The sequence below is a fragment of the Amblyomma maculatum genome, chromosome 5, assembly GCF_055883805.1.
Source record: "Amblyomma maculatum isolate TAMU_Amacu chromosome 5, ASM5588380v1, whole genome shotgun sequence".
Classification (NCBI taxonomy): Eukaryota; Metazoa; Arthropoda; class Arachnida; order Ixodida; family Ixodidae; genus Amblyomma; species Amblyomma maculatum.
In genome coordinates, this window is record NC_139348.1 from 140,224,139 (window position 1) to 140,244,179 (window position 20,041).

Here is a 20,041-nt window from a genome sequence, read left to right on the forward strand (position 1 = left end):
ATAAACTAATTTGTTGTGAATTGAATCTTGGCATTTGATAACTGCGTGGTTAATCAGCACAAACGCACAAAGGCCAAGGCGCGGGCTTTAAAAACGAAACCACATACTTGTGGTGAACATGGCGGACTGCCCTGTTGCGAGAGTGAAGCTCGATCTGAGTTGCGCGAGTCCACGTCGCGATGAGCACAACCTGGTCTGGATCGTCGTTGACCGGTCAATTACGGCAACGATAAAACAGTTTGCGAAGTTGATAAGAACGAAGTACGGCGTGGATAAGAGGAATGAACTATACCTCGAAGACGCTTGGCTACCGCCCGAGGAACCCATACAGATCTTGAGAGACAGAGATCTCGTGAGGTATTAAAATTGCATAGTTTCTTCTTGATACAAGCATTTTCCTTTAATAACCAGGATGAGACTGCGATGTGAACGTAACTGTTGGGGCGTTGTAGTGCTTGTTGGCCCTTCTGCACATTTCTTTTTGCTAGTAACGTGGTCATGTCGACATCGTTATGCCGATTTTACTGTTCGTGGGGAACATTTTGTAGCTTTGAAGCACAGGCTTGATCGCAGTTCCCACAAGTGCGTTTCTTCAAGGCAAGTTCTGTCACAATATTTTTGTGGTTTATTCTTTCCTCTTTTTTTTTTTTTTTCATTCTGCCAGAGTCGTCTCAAGAGTCAAGCAGCCATCAAATAGCGCCGGTCACTCTGACAACAGCTCAGAACCGACTCCAGCAACTGAAGAAGCAGCGACGAGCAACAACAAAAGTACCAAGAGGAAGAGGGAAGCCTCAGAAAGCTGCATCGCACTCGTAGCTGAACAAGCTAACGACACAATTAATGCATTCCCACTCAACTACACCGTTCCTGTCACGTCGACGCCATCGCACGATGCAGCCGAGAAGCTACCAGTCTTCAGAACGCCTGTCGGGCCCGCAACACCTAAGGAGTACACAGCCAGTTCACCGGCACTGCAAGTCCCTAGCTTGCCAAGCAGTGCTCTTGGACAGCACATGCCATCACCCACACTGGACATCAGTGCGACTGGTTCGCAGGCAGGTTCGCCCAAGAAGAAGGCACGCAGACCACGACGGAAGAAAAAAAAGCCAAGCGAATCAGCGGTGGGCCCAATCGAGCCATTGCCACCGACCGTTTTTCCTGTATCCAACGCTCCACAGCTAGCCCAGGACACGGATTTGTCGGTGAAGCATCTCCGTTTTAATGAACAGTCATCTTCGGATGAGGAACAAGATTCAGGGCTGCAGCAGAGTGTGCTGTCCAACTCTGCTGACGCAGCACCACCGGCTGTCAAGGCAGTCCAAGAAAAGCAGCCTACCCTCACAAACGGTCAGAGTGTGTGGCCATCTTGTGGAGCTGGCAGCTATACTGCAGTCCCGCCTCCTTCACATGTGATGCCAAAAGTAGAGATCCAAGAGGTAACGAAATGCAAAGGGGCATTGATAGCCTTTTGGGCATTGGAGTGTTTGCAAAAGCCTGCCGGTCTATCTGTAATGTTAGCTCTTTCTCATTTGTAATGAATCAGTCATAGGCAGTTAGCTGGCGACAACCTCTGTCATATTAGAATTGGCGGCCAAACGTCGAGCCATATTATTACCACCTTGTGAAGTATGCAAGCATAGAAGGTACAGTCTTCGTCATCTTTAGAACCTGAGGGGGCTTGCTTCTGAGCCACACCGTGTGGCTCATAATGCATTCCGAACTTTGCAGATCTCCTGAAGGCAGGGAGATTTTTTGTCCTTCCCTTTCCAATGGGAAAGACTTTCATGAATTCTAAAGAAGCTCCACTACATGGCTTAGGAGCAGGCGCCCTGGGCTCTAAGCTTTTGACAAAAACTGTAGGTGCATATACATATGCACGTTGAAGAATTAAGAAGTTTTAAGATCATCTTATCTTGACTGATGATTTAGTTAAAAAGGCTTTCAAGAAAACTGGGGAGCCTGCCTTATGATCACATGCCTACATCTTAAGAGAGACCTGTGACAAGATGTGAAAAATAGATTTTAGGGCTGCCTTACACAGATCATGACTTATTGCTCGGAGCTTTCCTAGTCTCAGATGCTCAGCAAGCCTATGTAAGCATTATTGGTATGTGTTTATTGTAATGTCCTGTATCATGAGCACAATTTCTAATTTAGTTCCTTGAGTTGTATGAATAGCAGCATGTATTTCTTTTTTTGAGTCCTTCACTTCTTCCACTTTCACTCCCACCTTCCTCCCTTCCCTTATGGTGCAGTTCAGGTGTCCACAGAAACAAGTGTGACAGATACTGTGCCTTTCCCTTCCTGTGAACCAGTAATTATCAGTTGGGCAGTGTTTATTTGACCAAAAGAATGCAAGCAATGAAAAGAGGCGATGATAGATATGATGATAGAGAGGTGTGATGATAGATGATGGAGCAGTTCTGAATTTTGGTTTTGGCTTGCTGCATGCTCTTGCACATTCTTGCAGTGTTTTACCATCCTTAGAGGTCCAGACTTAATCAAAATTGACTGAGTTTAATTGTTCTGATATGACCTTTTTCTTAATAAATATTTTAGCGTTTCACATTTCTGCTACGAAGGGAAAATTAACATTGAAATCCTGAAGTTCTTCCAGCATTTTTCAGTGCATGGGCATTAACCACCCATTAACACGTCATTTCCTGTTCATTTGCAGAGTTCTGAAGAGAAGAGTGAAGCAGCATTACCTGTAAAAAATGCAGACAGCCAGCCAAAGGGGGTTGAAAAAAACTACTCGGCATATCCACGGCTCAAGGTACCACCTGAAGTGGGAGACCGCATAGCTTTCAAGGTGAGGGAGGAGTGGCCTTGTTTTCATGTGACAGCATTGAAAGCTCCAGTCTCTAGAAAATCCAGAATTTGTGTTGTCGGCATTGTAAGTGAAAAATCAGAAGCGCACCTCTGGTAGCTTGCAGGCAACATGGCCGGGCACTCATTGGTCAGCGGGTTCTGTGACATCACAAAACTGCTTGACATGACAGATTTGGCAGGAGCTGCCAACTTGGGTAACTCCTATGAGATGGAAATTGAACCCTGGACCTTTGCATTGCAAGTCAGGTGCACTGCCACGCAGGCACGTTCCCACGGCCTGGTTAAAGCCGAGCTTCATTCAGTATAGCCTCATTGATACATATTTTTTTAATGCGGTGGGGGGGAAGGGGGGGGGGGGGGCATATTATTATTAAGGAAAACATATGATCCGAACTGCCTGATTTAAAAAAATTCAACTGCTGGATGAGGTACAAAGGCATTTAGAATTGAGACTTTCACTGCATAAAAGTGTAGATTAGCATTTATAGACATCAAATATGCACTGCCCTTTTTTTAACTCTCGCAGAATTCAGTCCATATTTGTGCTTCGTAGAAGTCAATGACGAGCCGGGATCGCTTCCTTGGGGTTTTTACCCAGATGCTTCGCTCCCGTACACCAGTGACGTATGGAGACGCCATCGCAATGGCTTAGTTGCCACTCATGCTCATGCTCATGCAGTTTTTGCTCATGCGCGCTTCCCCGAGACCCAGCCCCCTCGTATGCAAGCTAACAGTTATCAAGTGTTTCACCCCTATGCCCTTAGGGCACCGCAAAGAAGCCACCGTGTTTCTCCTTATGAAGTTTTGTTTCCGTTGGCTGGTTGGCTTTCTTTGATGCTTCGCCCCTTTGCATCTAGGGACTGCAGAAAACTAACTGTGGCAGATGAGTGCCGCTGGTCAGTTTTTCATGTCGCAAGTGCTCGTTACCACATGTCCGGTTGATGGCAAAGAACATTATACGACCACAATTTCTTGCAATTTTGAACGTGGTAACCGGGAAGTCGTATTATCTGGGAACATATTAACCGGGAATAAAATAATGAAACTCTATGGGAGATGTTTTAAACGGGAAATCATATGAACTGGGAACATGTCAGTGAGGTTATACACTGTGCTAGGGTTTCTTGCAGATAATGTAGTAGCTTACGACTGTCTGCTAATGAATGCGTGTGAGATAATGTAGACACAAATTGAGGGATTACTGATTAATCATCAGTTGCCATCGTGCCTGAAACTGCCTGGAGTGCTGTGGTAACATTTTGTGTTTAAATATATCAATAATTAATTTATTTACAAAACTCCCCCCTGAGAGGGTATTTGTATAGAAAAAAGAATCGCATGCACATGCAGAATTTTACTGTAAAAAAAATTAAAACAAGGGGGAAAAATATCGTCTATCATAGAGTCAGGTCGTCATTAAACATGATAAAGCCGGGCTCAACAAAATATAGTGCAAAGACAAGTAAAGATAATGAAAGTTGCATTTCTGCAGGCACAGATAAGCACGGTAGCCATAAAAAACTAGGTTTGATAGTCATAGCAGAGATATAGAGCCAACTTACATTGTCTTGCAGTGGCCATTACTTTTAATGCATTTGAACATGATTGTGTTAATTGAATTGCTTATCATGTAATAGGGGAGTATTTACTCACTAGGATTCACCCAAGCGCAGGTGAGCAGCTACAGAGCAAAACTATGTTGCAAAACTATATAGCCTTCACCGAAACTTTATAGTTGAAAAATTAGTTATGCCTGGGGTTGCAACCTCGGTTAGAATGGCTAACAGATGGTAAGATGAGAGTAAATTGATTGGCTTGAAGTGGGAGCAATATTGGCACAATGTTTAGGAGAATCCCCCAAGGTGGGGCAGACTTGTAGTAAGGGAGTAATTATTGATTACCATTACAGCAATTATCCTAATATTAACCATATGATTACAAGCAACATCTATACGATTGTGGTGTTTTGCTGCATCTACATATATTTGAAGTGGATGTTGGGTTCTGACATTGTTCTTTGTTCCTGTTCAGCTTTTGGAACTAGACAGCAACTATTGTCCAAACGTGTCTGACTACAAGGTAAGATAGACCTTTGACAATTTTTTTACCTGATGTGTTTTCTTCTACTTCTTTTAGTGGGCTACATATAGTTAGTTCTCTTTAATGTGCCAAAAGAATTCCCAAATTTTTTTTAAGTATTAAAACATTCTTCTTTTTTTCTCCTAGTTCACTCTTCTTTCCTTTATTAAAATATCATTTGTAAAATAAAAATTTTCTGAAATGTTAAACTTGCAGCTTAATCACACCGGTGACTTAAATGCGGGTTAAGCTAAGAGCAAATATGTAAAAAGTTCTGCCTCATCTTTAAGGTCTTGTTTCTGAGAAAAATTCTTGCAGCATCATTTAAGTGCAGCTAAGTTTATACATGTTATCACGGTGACCAGAGACATAGTGAAAGGGACACATTTACTGAAAAAAATTAGAAAATAAATAGTTTTTTTATAGGTACTGTTATACAAAATTAGGTAAGGCATACTGAAGGCGAACTTTAAGAAAAGCCACATCCTCTTTTTTTTTTTTTTTTCTGTAGCATAGAAAGAGACACCAACAAGTCAGCAAGCACGAGCCCGTTGCTTTATGAAAGCTAATTTTTGACACAATCCGTTGCTTGGCCGCAAAGTTTTGCATCGCTATATATAGTATACTACAAACATTGTCAATTTTCCTTTCCCTATAGCCGGTGAAGTGAACCAAAAAAACATCTGTTCCGCCTCCTTCGCTGTGATCAAGGAACCTGTATCAACCACAAAATGTCATTTTCATTCTTTCTTTTCTTTAGTTGGCCACCGACTGCAGTTTCTTTTTCATTATGATGCCTCTCTCAGCAAAATTTTCTCTCTTGACTACCAGGGAAATAGTTGCACTTTTTCTTTTGCAGGAAGGAAAAGTTATCTATTTAAACTCTGTCAGCGACATGATACGCATTGAGCTGAACAGTCCAGAGGCAAAACCAAGTAAGCGGTAGTCTCTCCTTATAACACCATTTATTGAGTGTCGAGATATTGTTTTTTTGTTCAGTTTCTACTTTTCTTTAGTGTAACTTGGGTCTAAGATGCAAACTTTTTTTACTAGCATATGGTGGAAAATTTGAACTTGAGACCCTGGAAGAAGGCTTGCCGCCAATGGAAAAAGTGGTAAGTGTTTCATGCATGTTGAACTGAGGCAGTGTTCCAAGCAAGGTATTAAAGTGCCCCTTAGAACTGTTTACACAGGGCAAAGAAATGAAAAAGTTAACAGATAATGAATCGGCTTTTCGATCCAATTTATGTAGCGGAAGAAATGTTGGAGAACGGCTTTCTTTGGTATGTGTGTTAGCGCACGCTCCCTGGCCCCTGAACAGCACTCCGCCCTTGAATATGTCAAGTGACAACAGGCGGAGCGCACACTCCAGTCTCCCACATCAGACTCCTCGATGGGAAGTCACTTTCCCCCTCTCCATCCCATCACGACTGAGAGCACCACAATCGTAGCATGCAAATGCGTTCGTCACATGATGTTCATATCTTGCGGGCTTTCTTTTGAGCTTGTAATAAGTGATGCATGTGAGGCTTTCTTTATCACAAAAGAAAATGGAATTGGGATTTCTGTAGGTGCTATTCAACTTTGCAATTCATATTTGTAGCCTAAAGTTAGAAAGATTTACCCGATTATCTAATGAATTGCAAAACAAAAAATTGCCGTTGGTGCTCAAGACGACTGGCAGCTGCATGCAACTAGTTTCCCTGGCCTACCTCAGGTATTCTATTTTTTAACCCTCGGCTGAGGTTAGCTGGGGCCTCCGGTATATTAACGATATTCCTGCTGTGGTGCCTTCACATTTACGTTTGTACTAAATACAAAAGGGAATGTCCATCTGTCCTCGAGAAGGATAAAAAAAAAATAGGAACCCACTATTTTTTTAATGCTGATATTAACCATCAATCTAAATATTTAGGTGCAACATTTTCAAGTGACGGTTCCTAGGACGACCATGTCAATGATGTCATTGCAAAGACTGCTAGAGCGCTGAATTTCATTCAGCATCTGAAAACCTGGCCTCTTGCTTTAGAAAACACTGCTTTTGTGTCATTTGTTCGACTGAACCTGGAGTATGCTTGTTGTTTGTGGGACCCTCAGCAAAAAAAATGACCACGTCGAGCGTATACAAAATGGAGCGGCGAGGTTTATTCTAGGGGCGATACAAGTGAGGGGAGTGCGGCACTAAAATGAGAACCGAGCTGGAATGGGAAGCGCTTCCTTCACACTGAAGAAAATTGCACTTGAAATTGATATTTTATATGTATAACAATACCGGAAATAACAAAGACGCTTATTTTAAACAACTGCTCTAGATATCTAGAAGAACGGCCGCACTGGGGTGGTGCAGCGGTTAGGGCGCTCGACTACAGTGCCCAAGGATGCAGAATCGAATCCCAGCATCGGTGGCCACTTTTTGATGGAAGCGAAAAGCTAGACGCCCATGTGCTGTGCGATGCCAGTGCACGTTAAACCCCAGGTGGTTGAATGTTCCAGAGCCCTCCACTACGGTGCCTCTCGTAGCCTGAGTCGCTTTGGGACGTTAAGCCCCATAAGCTAATAACTAAAAGAATTTACCATGACATTAAAATGTAGGAATAAACGTAAGAAAGTCTAGCCATTATGCTTTTTTTTTTTTTTTGCAAGACTGTAAAAGAGTGGAATTGTGTCTTTTAGCCAAGTGTGCTGCAGTAATGATCTGTTTTATCCTGTAACCCCCTCCTCTCACTTAATAGCCTTTGGACAAATTGGGATGCCTCTGAACAAAAAATAATTGCTTTGATTTCCATGGGCCGAGGCTTGCAGCAGGGTAAAGAGCAGTGAATGTGTCCCCGATCTGTGAGCTTATGCGACTTCCGGCAGTTCCATACGCTCGGTCATGAAGCCAAAGCCTTCAGAAACGAAAGCCAGAACTTGTGGGGGAAAAAAAAGCAGTCATGTAATCATATTTAAAGCGCACCACCTACTGCAGTTTTGTTATCCCTTGGAACCTGAAAAAAAAAATTTGGGAAAGTAGAAACATAAGCTTGCCATCTCAGTTGTTTAAAAGACGAAGCAACTTTCCATTGATGCCATGTTGCCCCTTTTATCAGAACTTGATTCAGCAGTTCTTGACTGTATGAGTGTCTCCATCATCACATTGTTGCAGACTCTTTTTTTAACGATGTGGCACTTAATATATACTTACTCCGCTGCATTTCAGGTTGAAGTGTTGTGGACAGAGCTCATTGACGCAGTCATCTTGTCATGAATGCGACAACCAATTTAAAACACTCCACTACAAAAGGCCTGGCTTGCCTGCCCATTCAATAAAGCATCACATTTCTCTGCTCGCTTGCCTGTTTTGGTTCAAAATTCCACACTGACACTTTCTTGCCTGGCATCTAAGGCATTTCAAGATACATTGTAGAAATTTTTTAAGTTTTCTTTAGCTCTGACATTTCAGGAAAATGTACAGCACCCCTCTGAACTTGGATGCTGATTAGAAATACCTCAGTTTTCGATATACTTTCAATGATTTCTCCAAGCGCTTGGGACTAACTCTTTTCTCACTTTGGGTCTCCCTATCGCCTGCTAACTATTCTTGTTGGCTAAGTTGTTAGAGCGACTCACGTGGGTATGAAGCAGAGGCGGACTGAAAGTAATTTTTGTTCAGTCATGAAGTTTCCCGTGGCTGGGCTGATGCTAATCAGCAATTAATCCTGTAATGAACAGCTTTCATTTTTGCTGGCAGAAGTACATTACCTTTTTCAGCATTGTACAGGCAGCCTCTCAAAGCAGGACCAAAGTGCTGGCTGCCAGAGGTCCAGGAAGCATGCTGGAAGGCCACTTATAACAAAAGTCAATTACTTAATATTTTGGAAGACTTATCTATGTTTGGGGACAAAATCTCTTTTTATTTTTCTACCAATTTAGTTGGCACAAACCTGATTAGTCCACACATACGCTATGAGCATACATCTGTTTATTGTTCTCAATATATCTGAAAATCGTAGCTTTGTTTTGTAAATGTATAACTTCACTTGTGTGGATGTCATGATTACACCTTGATTTCAAGTCTAGTTTACTTATGCAAGAAATTTTAATTTATTAACATACCAATTCTTATTTCTGCTACATAGGGGCTAGGAATGATTAAATGTTGGAAGTTTCTAGCTTTTGTTTGTTTTTATTGCCTGAGAATTGAACAGTAAAAGTTTGTCAGCAGAAATGGGACATCTTCAACAGGTACAAAAGAGAAGTATGTAAAATTTGGGGTTTGTATGGCATAACAATCCTGTACAGATTTATTTCCATTATCGCGCATTGTGCTCTTCTATACAGTTGTCTCGTTTTCTCAGTGGCAACTGGCGTCCGCAAACCCAGACATTGTGGACATGATCTACAGTTAGTGTAGTAGCCCTTAAAAACTATGGAAACGGCAACTGCCATGCCACTGAGATCGCTTGAAGATTCTGCAGAGACTTTGTTAAACCTATAATTGAGAGTACTAATGTAGGTTTAAATAGAATAAATGAACTAAATAAATTTAGTAATAGAGAGGCGGAAAAAACTGTTTTTGCCCATAGACAAGCGTCATGTTTGTAAACAAAGGTGGCGCTGCGATCGGCAGCGACATGGGGTGTAGGCAAAAGCGCGGCGTGCCTACACTGCGCAAAGCGACGCTGCCTTCGAAACCAGTTCGCGCGTGCGAATATATTGAAACGTAAGCTTCGCTTATACGTAGAAATAGCTTGGTTTATGCCCGGAGAGTATTTCCGCACATTATCAGCCGATTACAGGTAGAATTACTTGGCGAAGAGCGCTGCATTGGCTTCCTTCTCCGTGGCCTCAACAGCGCGCGGCTGCGGTACGTATAGGCGACGGCCGTGAGTGATTAAGTTAAATAAAAACGAGAAAGCGCAATGTATAAGAAAGACTAATAGTCAACCCTGTTCAACTTCCAGGCCTATTCCGAGCGCATGCAAGGAGGACGACAATATGAATGACTGGAAGTGTGTTTAATTCATATGACGAATCTATTGACTGCATGCCTTTCTGTTGCTTCAAGCACTCACTCTAAAGAACAATATCATCGGCAAGTATATATAGTAAACTAGAAATCACATTTCTAGCTCACTTTACCTGCGACTTAAGTCATAGAATTTCGTATCTAAAAAGAAGAACTCAATCTTTTAGATCTTTTTAACGTGTTGGCAAAGTGCACTGCCAACTTGTTTTCGCCTGCCCGATAAAAAAGACGTTGACGTCTATCTCATCTTACAGATGAAGCAAGGTCATTCACAGGGTAATTTATGTACATGAATGCCAGTACGAAAGCTCTCATTTTGTTCTAGCTCTTTGCTCTATAGGAGAGACGCATAAGTGCAGATGAAACGTTCTCCACGATCACTTGCAGCGAAATTTGCGTGATCTGCTGAGCTTTTTTTAATATAAATGGAAATTTTTTATTCAAATGCGCATCATCTTATTCTGCTTATTTTGCACCCTTCATAGTCGATTCCTCTTTGGGACATTGAACTCCATGTACCATATATAGTTAAATATCCTGCTCGATCAGAGCTAGATTGTACGTGGATATTTAATTCGTTCGTCAGGATCATATAATGACCTCCAAAATAAAATTTAGAAATGAGAAATAATGCTGCGGGACTGCCCGGATCATAACAATGTTTACTATAAAACCGGTGATGAAGAGACTGGTTGAAACTCGTGGAAGTACAAACAGAGAAAAGCTATACTTTACAGGTCCGGGCCTGTTATAGCCAGCAATATCGTACTGAAGTGACCGCGCTCAAAGTAATTGCAATTACCTTCACAGCAGCGTTGGTGTCCTTTCTGTGTGAACATATGCACGGGCAGCACTGCAAGTGAATAGAACTCACAGTGCAGCTTCCCTGCGGGATCATACGCACACGGAATATATCGCGTCTGAACTTCTTACAACTTAATAGTAATAAATCAAAATGGGCACGAGCTGCAGGAGTTTGTTCTTGTGCTATTCGTCGTATCGCCGAAAAGCAGTCATGATAATTAAGGGTTGCAAACGAACTGATCTAGTTTCGGTGAAGAACTGCACCGTGAAGGCAATCCGTCACCGAAGAGTCTATCTTGTCGCGCTCAATGCCGCTGCCCTTCGCTCTCATCTTTATTCTACCGCAAGAAACATGTTAAAACAAGTGCCATTTTGCTTTTTGTGCCTCGTGGCGCAATCAACCGCACCACAGCTCGTAGAAATATTAGGAATTATGCCCGAAAACACAGCAATCGCCGCGCATCCAATGCAGACGGCCCGCGCTTTTGCCTACACCACGAAAGTCACTGCTGTCGCCAGCGCCACCGCATCTCCGCTGACGTCACGGACTGACGCTTGTCTATAGCAGCACTGCTGATAGCAATGCCATTGCAAGTACTATAATGAAGTCTTTGGTTGTGTAATTTTTTTCTGGAATGAATTTTAAAAGTAAATCAAGCAAGATTAAGGAATGAAAATAGCTGTAATTCATTGAAAGAAACAAAAGGAGGCAACCTTAAGTTGATATTAACAAAAATGGCTGTCTGAATGACACTGCGGCATAATCTTGAAATGTAGTATAAAACTTCAGACTTTCCAGGCGGCTACCATGCTTGCGGAGCAAAACGACATTGCATGGTAAGACCGCCTGCACAAATCTGACTTTTTTGACTAATTCAAAATATTAATTACTGCTTAAGCTTTGAGTTCTGCTCTCATTACCGCCACCAAGTGGTAAGATCTACCAGAATATGCTAATATTTTTATGCCAGTCTCCGGCAGTAGACTTTCCCTTTAATTAAGTGAAGCACAGCTCTACTTACACACCTGATGAAGTGTGGGAAACATGAAAATGGAATGCAATCTTTTTTCTGAAGCACCGTGTTATCTTAGCCCAGGGCACAGCTAGAAGGGGCATTGCATTATTTTTGGCAAACCAATGGTAATGCAAGTTTAACGATAATACCAGTCTGTACCTTGCTCTTGCAGTTTTAAAAAAAAATTGCATGTAGTATACACCATAACACAACATGTTGAAATGGTGAAATGAAACGTGGTGAAATTATACAACAAGATGGGAAAACTGAACATAATATTCTACCTAAAAGGTATACCATTGCTCAAGGTAAGCAAAGAATGAAAATCTCGAAGACAGTTTGAATTTTTTACTGCCTTTAAAATTCGTTCCTGCAGCATTGCTTTGGGCATTGCAACAGTAGAGTTCATGGCTCATCATGCAAAAACAAATACTGCAAAGGAAATGCACTGTACAACGTGACAATTGAAAATTCAAGCATGTCAAGCACCACAACTAAGCTACAGATGGCAACCATCTGTGTGAGTTGACGTCAAGAACGTAGTGTGTATAGCGAGATTTAATGAATTCGCAGAGGTTCCAACTGTATTTGCAAAATGCAGTATTGGCACTCAGTATAGTTTACTTCATGATACATTATAATGAGGACTAGGGAAAAGGGTGCTTGAATGCCATGCAAGTTTCTTGTTTCCTCCAATATTAATTCTAATTCAGTGGAGGTAGCTTAAATATGGTAGCTGATAATATACATGTGAGAAGGAACCTGTAGCACTCGCTGAAAAATTTTTTTTTTATGTCGCACGTTACATCCACAGTCTTTTCCCCTTACTATCTTGTTTCCTCTGCTTTCAAAATTGATGCAAATTGCAAAACAAAAAGATGCACCTGCAGAAGTCCTTCCTTCGTCAGTAAGAATTAAAACACACTACACTATTCCTTTTGCTCAGCTAGTATAGTTAGCCCCAAATTCAGCGTCATCAAAAAAAAAAAAAAAGATTTCATTATTGAGCACTGTTGCCTCATGCCACTGCCATATCACCTGAATATCTAACACCGAAATTGTGAAAGCAGAGAGAAAGCATTCTTATTTCTCGTCAGAAGCATCAGGCAACTTCGTAACACCTCTCAAGTACTGAATCGTTACTCTTCCACGCAGCCCGGCGCAGATTTCTCCCCAGCGCAGAATCCTGGCCACAAATGGTCGCCATTTTGTCTGAAAGTGGAAAATAATCCTTGTAGAGAACTTTGATTAGTTTTAAACCGCCAAGCCAATCCTAACTGAAGTGTGTGAAGCTGCGCATAAGGCTAATTGCTTTTGCATAACTAATTTAAGTTGTGTGCTGCTTCGGGTAAAGACAGGAGGTGAAAATAATATGAACAGGCCCCGTCAATATAAACAAAAGCAATTTATTTCGATGTCCTCCTGTTGCCTGCACAAGAAGCGCAATACTGAAATGTGCCAAACTGCAAACAGCAGAGTGTGCCAGGAAAAGGAAAATAACTGACACAAGCTGGAGAGACAGACAGCAAACAACCCAAAGAGCATTGTAACTCCCTTGAACATCCTTCATACATTTTAGAATGTGCAGGTTACGTCCATTGCAGAAAAATGGTCTATCCTTTTGCTGCCTAGTTATACCCAACCTGCATCAGCTGCACCCACCGTATCAACAGACTTATTAACCTCATATGCCCACCAGACTTGGTTCGGCCCAGTTATGTTTTAAGGCGAAAGCCCTTAACAGCTCACGAGTGGCGTCCACAGACACTGTGCGCGTAATGCGTACACAAGATTCATATCAGTGAGGTTCTGCTGTATAGTGACCAATAGTTATAGTTAGTAACAGATTATATTCAGTGATGAGAGAGAGAGAGCCTCTCTCTAGAGAGAGAAAAGGAGACTCTCTTCCTCTATCTGTCCTCCTCTCTCTGGCTTCCTCTTGAAGAATCAGGGGCATTCCAAGGTTGTAATCCACTCTGTTACTGCGACAGTGTATGGGTTGCCCTTTTGCTGCATAGCATGGGCCACAGAAATTTATTTTCCAGCTTGGTTTGATTTGTGTTGTTGGTAACCAGAGTTTGCTTTCGGCCCCATATTCCGAATAGGAATGAAAGCTCCCTTCGACGTCCTGGATATCGACACGACCACAAGACATCCAGAGGAGCTTTAGTTCCCATAAGGAACGTGTGGCAAAGAAGTAACAAAGAAGTAAAACCAGGCTAGGAAATGAATCTGCAGATACGTAAAGCAGCAAATGGGCAACCAATACGCTGTCAGGATAACACAGCAGACTATGAGAAGAGGAAACAAATAACTGGGCACAACCAAAAGTGTGGTAGACAGATGAGGTTAGGAACTTTGCTATTATGCAGTAGCTGCAGCTGGTGCTGCATGGAGACAGCTGGACAGCACTAGGAGAGGCCCTTGTTCTGCAGTGGACATAACTTATTTGTTGACGATAATAATTCTTCCCATCAGTCTAGTTCACCATTAATGATGACAACAACTCTAATGTGTTCTGCAATGCAAACTTCTCCATCTGTCTTCATTTCAGAACTAAACATAACCAGCAGTCAAGAATAAAGTAAATTCCTCATCTTTCACACGTGCTATGCCACTCTGCTGACTGTTACCACAAAGAAGCTTTAGAACATAACGGCATTAACCAGTTTTTTATATTACACATCGCCATGCCCTGCTGACTATAACCACTTAACAGCTTGAATCACCCAAGGTATCGATGTAAGTGTTTTCAAAACTGTAATAGTAGGATGTGCTTTGTTTATAGTATCCTGCTGTACTAGGGCTCTGAATTTTTTGTTGTTGCCCTAGCCTCACATTTGTTCGAAATGCCCTCCGAAGTTGCCGAAGCAAGTAAATGTTTTAAGAAGGCTGTGCATGGATGTGGCAACTGACTTTCCATAGCTACTATTATCAGCACTGACATAAGAAATGTGGAACTGACCATTTTATGAATCACTGAAACAAATATGAGCGACAGATACTGACAGCCTCATTATTGATATACACTGAGAACAAATTTCAGAGGCGTCAGATATGCTCTGGCTCAGCCTTGTGTTCAAGCAGTGATTTTTGCAGCTCACATACTTTGCCAGGCCCATGAAAGAAGACTGGAGTAGGCTGGTGCTTGGAACGTACGAGCTGGAGGAATTCGGCGGAGCAAGCACGTTCACTGACCTTGTGGGCTGAAAAGATCACCATGCTCCTTTTAGCTTCAGAGAGAAAACTTCTCAAAATTTGCTCAGTACACATTTAAACGTGCATACTCACCATTATAGATGGCAATGCAGACTTTGCCAAAAAACTGCAGATCACGCAGTGTCGCCAGCCACTTGCCGATGTCTGCACAGCTGTGTTGCAGGTATAATATTAGTAATCTATCACAAGCAAATTAATTATTAAGCCAAAGTATTAGGCTATAACGTGCATAGCTTGTTTGCTCGAGAAGTGACCAGTCAACGGCTTGTGGTGTCCAGAAAAATATGCGCATGATCTTGTATCAAAATTGTGACGCGAGAATTCATTGTGCAGCATTAATGTTGATCATACCCTTTCGTTTCCCATTTAGCATTCATCTGCTAGTCAGGTTAAAGGCTAGTTTGCAACAGGAGTTTAAACCTGCGACATATGTGCGGCATACAATTATGCCATTAATTGTAAGCGTACATCAAAAGTGGGATAGATATACTGCGCTTTCCTTTTCCACAAACCAAACCAACAACAACAAAAAAAAAAAACGTGGATTGAAAAAGCCGTGCTAAAGGTGCTACCGCATCTATATACTATACACTACAGAATACTATATTTTTATTTGCAATAAGATATCACTTTCATAACAACAGTCATAAATCATTACGTCACGCCAAACAGAAAATCAAAAGCATGTATCAATGAGAGCACAACACGAGCGCTGATTATAGGCTTAATTTTTTTAATGCGAATGAAAACTCCAGAAAGTGCTCTTACTTGAGCTTGCATTTTGCAACCAACTGCTACAAAGTGTCTGCACACAGCTTCGTTATACCCCTATCCAATACCACTTTTGATCCTCATGGGGTCAATGCTCATTAACTCAATGCAGATCAGGAGGTTGTTACATGGCCACTTTCAAACAAGACTGAGCCGGTCCTGCTTAATTGGCTCAGTTGTTATTCCCCAAGTGCGCTTGAGGCTGTCAAACACAGTCGAAAGTGGGTGTTAACACCAACGTCCTTACTGAGAATTAAGAAGGAAGGAAATTCATGAAATAAAAACAAATATTATTAGATCAATTACATGCATGACAGAACATTTTATGAAAAAATGATTTATTTTTCAGCTTTATGAAAAAAGATAATACTTAAAAATATGCTCTCAGGACCGTGCCCCACCGCCGGTGCATACAAAGAAAGCATTGCCAAGTTCGTCAGCTAGTTCTGCGGCCGTCTCAGTTGCGTCTTCTCATACAAACGGCAAAAGTATGTCGGCAAAGATAAAAGGTTTGATTAATTGCATGCTTCCATCGTGCTTGAAATCCTCAGTGAAGATCGAGTTCAACAGGGATGAAAAACGGCACTGTGACAGCTGTACGTGCAACCTCATGTCAGGAAAAATGTCTAATCAGTAAGCTGTTTTTTAACGATGTTAGTAATTTTTATGGAATGAAAGCGAACCACAGTTCACTCTTAATAACATCATTAGACAGTAATTTTTTCCAATACGTCCGGAGATGGTCTATTTTTCTGTTACTAAAGCTTCCGCTATTGGCAAAGCCTCAGCTTCCGTTCCCAGCTTCTAGATAGGCACTTAACGAATGAGTGTTGTGCAATGAAACGTACGATTAAAGAAGAAAATTCAGTACAAACTTCAACGCAGACATCGTGTCCACGACAACGACGCTGAGTGCGTTTTCCATGACTTTAGGGCCACGTTGCGCTAACTCTTCCGCCGAACCGAAGCCAGCCCTGGAAAGGAACAATACGATAATAGACTTTGTAACACTAAGAACAAACACTTCGTTCGGCTTGAAGTGCTCACGAAGACACATACGCAGTGCAATGCCTGAATTCCGGCTCAGCCGACATCTGAATGAGCTGCTCGCACAGGTCATTTCTCAGAGACGGGTTACCACCGACGACCTGTCGCAAGAAAAAACAGTATCAGCAAAGAAAATCTTAAAGGTAAGAGCATTATCATACTCACGGCGAAATTGAGCGTCAGAAATGGGCTTTCTCGCAATTCGTTTTCGTTTCGAATGGTTATGCTAGACATGATTTGAACCACATTTGAACTGAACAGACCGCCGAAGCGCTTTCTGGCTCTGGCTAGGGCCTTGGCTATGCTCTATGCAAATCCATGCAACCAAGGCTACGGCATGGCTGCGGGGCAGAACGGCTAGGGTGGCTAGTTTCGGTTTCTTATGTTCTGACATTTAAATTAAATATCTGCAAGTATTCCGTAGTCCGCATGAGTTCACTGTAGTCGTGACAATCTGACTGAACCGTAGGATAGAAGTGGTCTGCCTTCACGTTGCGGCATTGCCCAAAATGAACAACGTTGATTCCACAACTAGTACTCCGCGCCCCAGCACAAAATAGAAAAAATACGATTGCGACCAGTTGAGCTTTCCACTTCCTTCGATGGACACAGTAGAAAAATAACAGTCTTATTGGGCTTTCAAATTCCAAATGGTCGTTCTAAGAGGCCGCTCGAATACCAATTGTGTTAGTTCCAAATAGGCAATATTTGACAATCCAATCAAGATTTGAATTCCCAACTGGAATTATAACGCGCAGCTTTAAAAGGAGTGTGGTACGTTACGTTACGCCAAAAACTCAGCGTTTGGCGTCGTGAACGAAAAATCACGAGCATATGGTGCTAGAAAATAGCAGCTGGCATGGAAGGTCGAGCACTAATTCTTCGATGCATAGTTTTTGCTACTTATAACGAGACCACCGTAAAATAGTGATGTGCTGCCAACTTGGATTATTCATTCTTTGCAGACAATGTCCATCCTAGCAAAACATTGAAAAGCTTCAAATGTAGTGCAATAAATCCTTATAGAGATCCCTATAGATGATAAATCCCTAGGGATGATGAGGAAGAGAGGAAGGTAGGGCACCGTATTGCGAGTTTGCGTCGTTATCTTGAGTGTCGCTATCTTTCCGACCTCGAGACACCTGATTGGTGGAAACGCTGGAAAATAATGTTGCCCCCTCTTCCGGTTCCGCAGTGGCAACACCCGGTTCCGGCGTTTCGACCAATTAGATGACTCGAGGTCACGTACGTGAGATAGCGACACTTCGATAACGACACAAACTCGGAATGCGGGCCTGGGAGGGAAAGTGGAAATAGGGAAGGAGGAGCCATATATAGTGGAGGGCTGAGGAGTAATTTCGACCTTTAACCTGCGTTGACATCGCACAGCACATGGACGCCACTGTAGGAACGCGTATGTAAAGAAATGCACATAATAATAATAATAATAATAATAATAATAATAATAATAATAATAATAATAATAATAATAATAATAATAATTGCTTCTCAGGAAGGGAAAGGTGCACTATCTGTCACACGTCTCTGTGGGCACCTGAACCGCGCCGTAAGAAAAGGGAGGAAGGTGGGAGTGAAAGTGGAAAGAGAGAAAGAGGAGCCGTAGTGGAGGGCTATACGGAGTAATTTGGACCACCTAAGGATCTTTAACATGCGTTGATATCGCACAGCGGGGTGGTGATGGTGATGGTGGTGACAAACGTTTAATGATTTAAAGGGATGGAGGTATGCCTCAGCCGGATCTTTGAAGATCCAGCTCTTACAGAAACTAGGTGGGGTCCCTAGTACGGGACCCCAGTGGCGTCGGTCGCTGCCCGGGCGCGTTCGACCAAGGCCTTTTGGGTCTGCAGGTCATAGCAGCCGAGCAGGGTCGCCTCCCAGTTCTCCCGAGTGGAGTTGGGATGAGGAGGAAGAGCTAGGTTGGATGGGCAAGCCCACACCATGTGGTAGATGTCCGAAGACTTCTCCGCACAGTGCGGACAGCTGCCCTTGAAGGAAGGATTAATATGCTTTAGTGCTGCCGCGCACAGCAGAGTGTTGGTGTAAAGACGGAGTAGAAGCCGCTCCTCCGTCTTAGATAGACTTTTACTCGGGCGAGGGTAAAGGCTATGGCAAGATTGATAATAAAGAACAATTTCTATAAAATAATACGCGGGTTCGAATTCGAGATCCTGATCTAGTTGGTCGAGATGGGAAGCCCGGAAAGAAAGCGCGCGGGTGGCGGCGTCGGCTGCCTCATTCCCCTCGAAACCCATATGTGAGCATGGAGCCCGTACTATTTTCCAGTAAGCGGGGTCCCCGGTATAGGTGCAGTTTTGGAGTAGTCGGTAGGCTAAGTATGGCACCCAGCCTTGTTCGACGTTCCAACAGGCCCCTCGCTAGTCAGAGATAATTGTTTTGGAATCAGTGTGGGTAGCTGCCAGCGCAATGGCGACCTCCTCCACGGGAGTTATGTCACGGGCGCGAAATGTAAGCTCGTTAACAGTTTTGGACTGGTGGACCACTGCGGCCGTGTACCATCCCCCATGGTGGGGGCCGGAGGCGTCCACGTAGTAAATGCCGGGTTTTGATCTATAATGACGGCCCAGGGCTTCCGCCCGCGCCAGGCGCCGGCCATTGTGGTAGCCACTGTAATTGTGGTACGTGGAGGGCGCATCTCCACTCGAAAGGGAGACGTCCACGATCTTCCATAAGGGTGGTATGTTGGATGTGTAGCCGGGCAAGGAGGCGGTGACCCGAAAGTGCCTTAGAAAGACGTGTGTATTGATTGGTTGTGCACTAACCAGGACCCTCGTGGACCGGGGCTGACAAACCCGGGATACCAGGTTTGTCCAGGACCCGGGATACCGGTGCTGACAAACATCTTTTCCTTCCTTTTGCATATATAATAAAATAACCACTACAACAACTGCGGCGGGTGTGCGAATGAGGAGTCACTAAATGGGACGTTAGTTTCAGCACTCATGACCGAAGCGTCTATCATAGTCCGACTCACTTTGGGAGATTAAATCCCGTAAACTATAGTAAACCAAACCACTAATATATTAAAGCCATCTCACATACATTGTATGTATGTATGTATGTATGTATATATGTATGTATGTATGTATGTATGTATGTATGTATGTATGTATGTATGTATGTATGTATGTATGTATGTATGTATGTATGTATGTATGTATGTATGTATGTATGTATGTATGTATGTATGTATGTATGTATGTATGTATGTATGTATGTATGTATG

General features: G+C 42.7%; 2 protein-coding genes across 2 annotated transcripts; one reads left to right on the plus strand and one right to left on the minus strand.

Moving 5' to 3' along the window:
* The first annotated feature begins 91 nt into the window (after positions 1 to 91).
* Positions 92 to 8,236, plus strand: LOC146189749 (uncharacterized). Its single transcript, XM_084604507.1, has 7 exons — positions 92 to 357; positions 665 to 1,436; positions 2,678 to 2,812; positions 4,864 to 4,911; positions 5,771 to 5,846; positions 5,965 to 6,026; positions 8,111 to 8,236. The coding sequence occupies exons 1-7, from the start codon at positions 119 to 121 to the stop codon at positions 8,156 to 8,158; spliced, it is 1,380 nt and encodes a 459-aa protein (XP_084460633.1). The 5' UTR covers positions 92 to 118; the 3' UTR covers positions 8,159 to 8,236.
* Positions 8,237 to 12,073: 3,837 nt separating this feature from the next.
* Positions 12,074 to 17,099, minus strand: LOC146189750 (uncharacterized). Its single transcript, XM_084604510.1, has 6 exons — positions 16,942 to 17,099; positions 16,789 to 16,877; positions 16,605 to 16,703; positions 15,031 to 15,110; positions 14,848 to 14,945; positions 12,074 to 12,951 (listed from the first exon to the last, which is right to left on the minus strand). The coding sequence occupies exons 1-6, from the start codon at positions 17,008 to 17,010 to the stop codon at positions 12,823 to 12,825; spliced, it is 564 nt and encodes a 187-aa protein (XP_084460636.1). The 5' UTR covers positions 17,011 to 17,099; the 3' UTR covers positions 12,074 to 12,822.
* Positions 17,100 to 20,041: the final 2,942 nt, after the last annotated feature.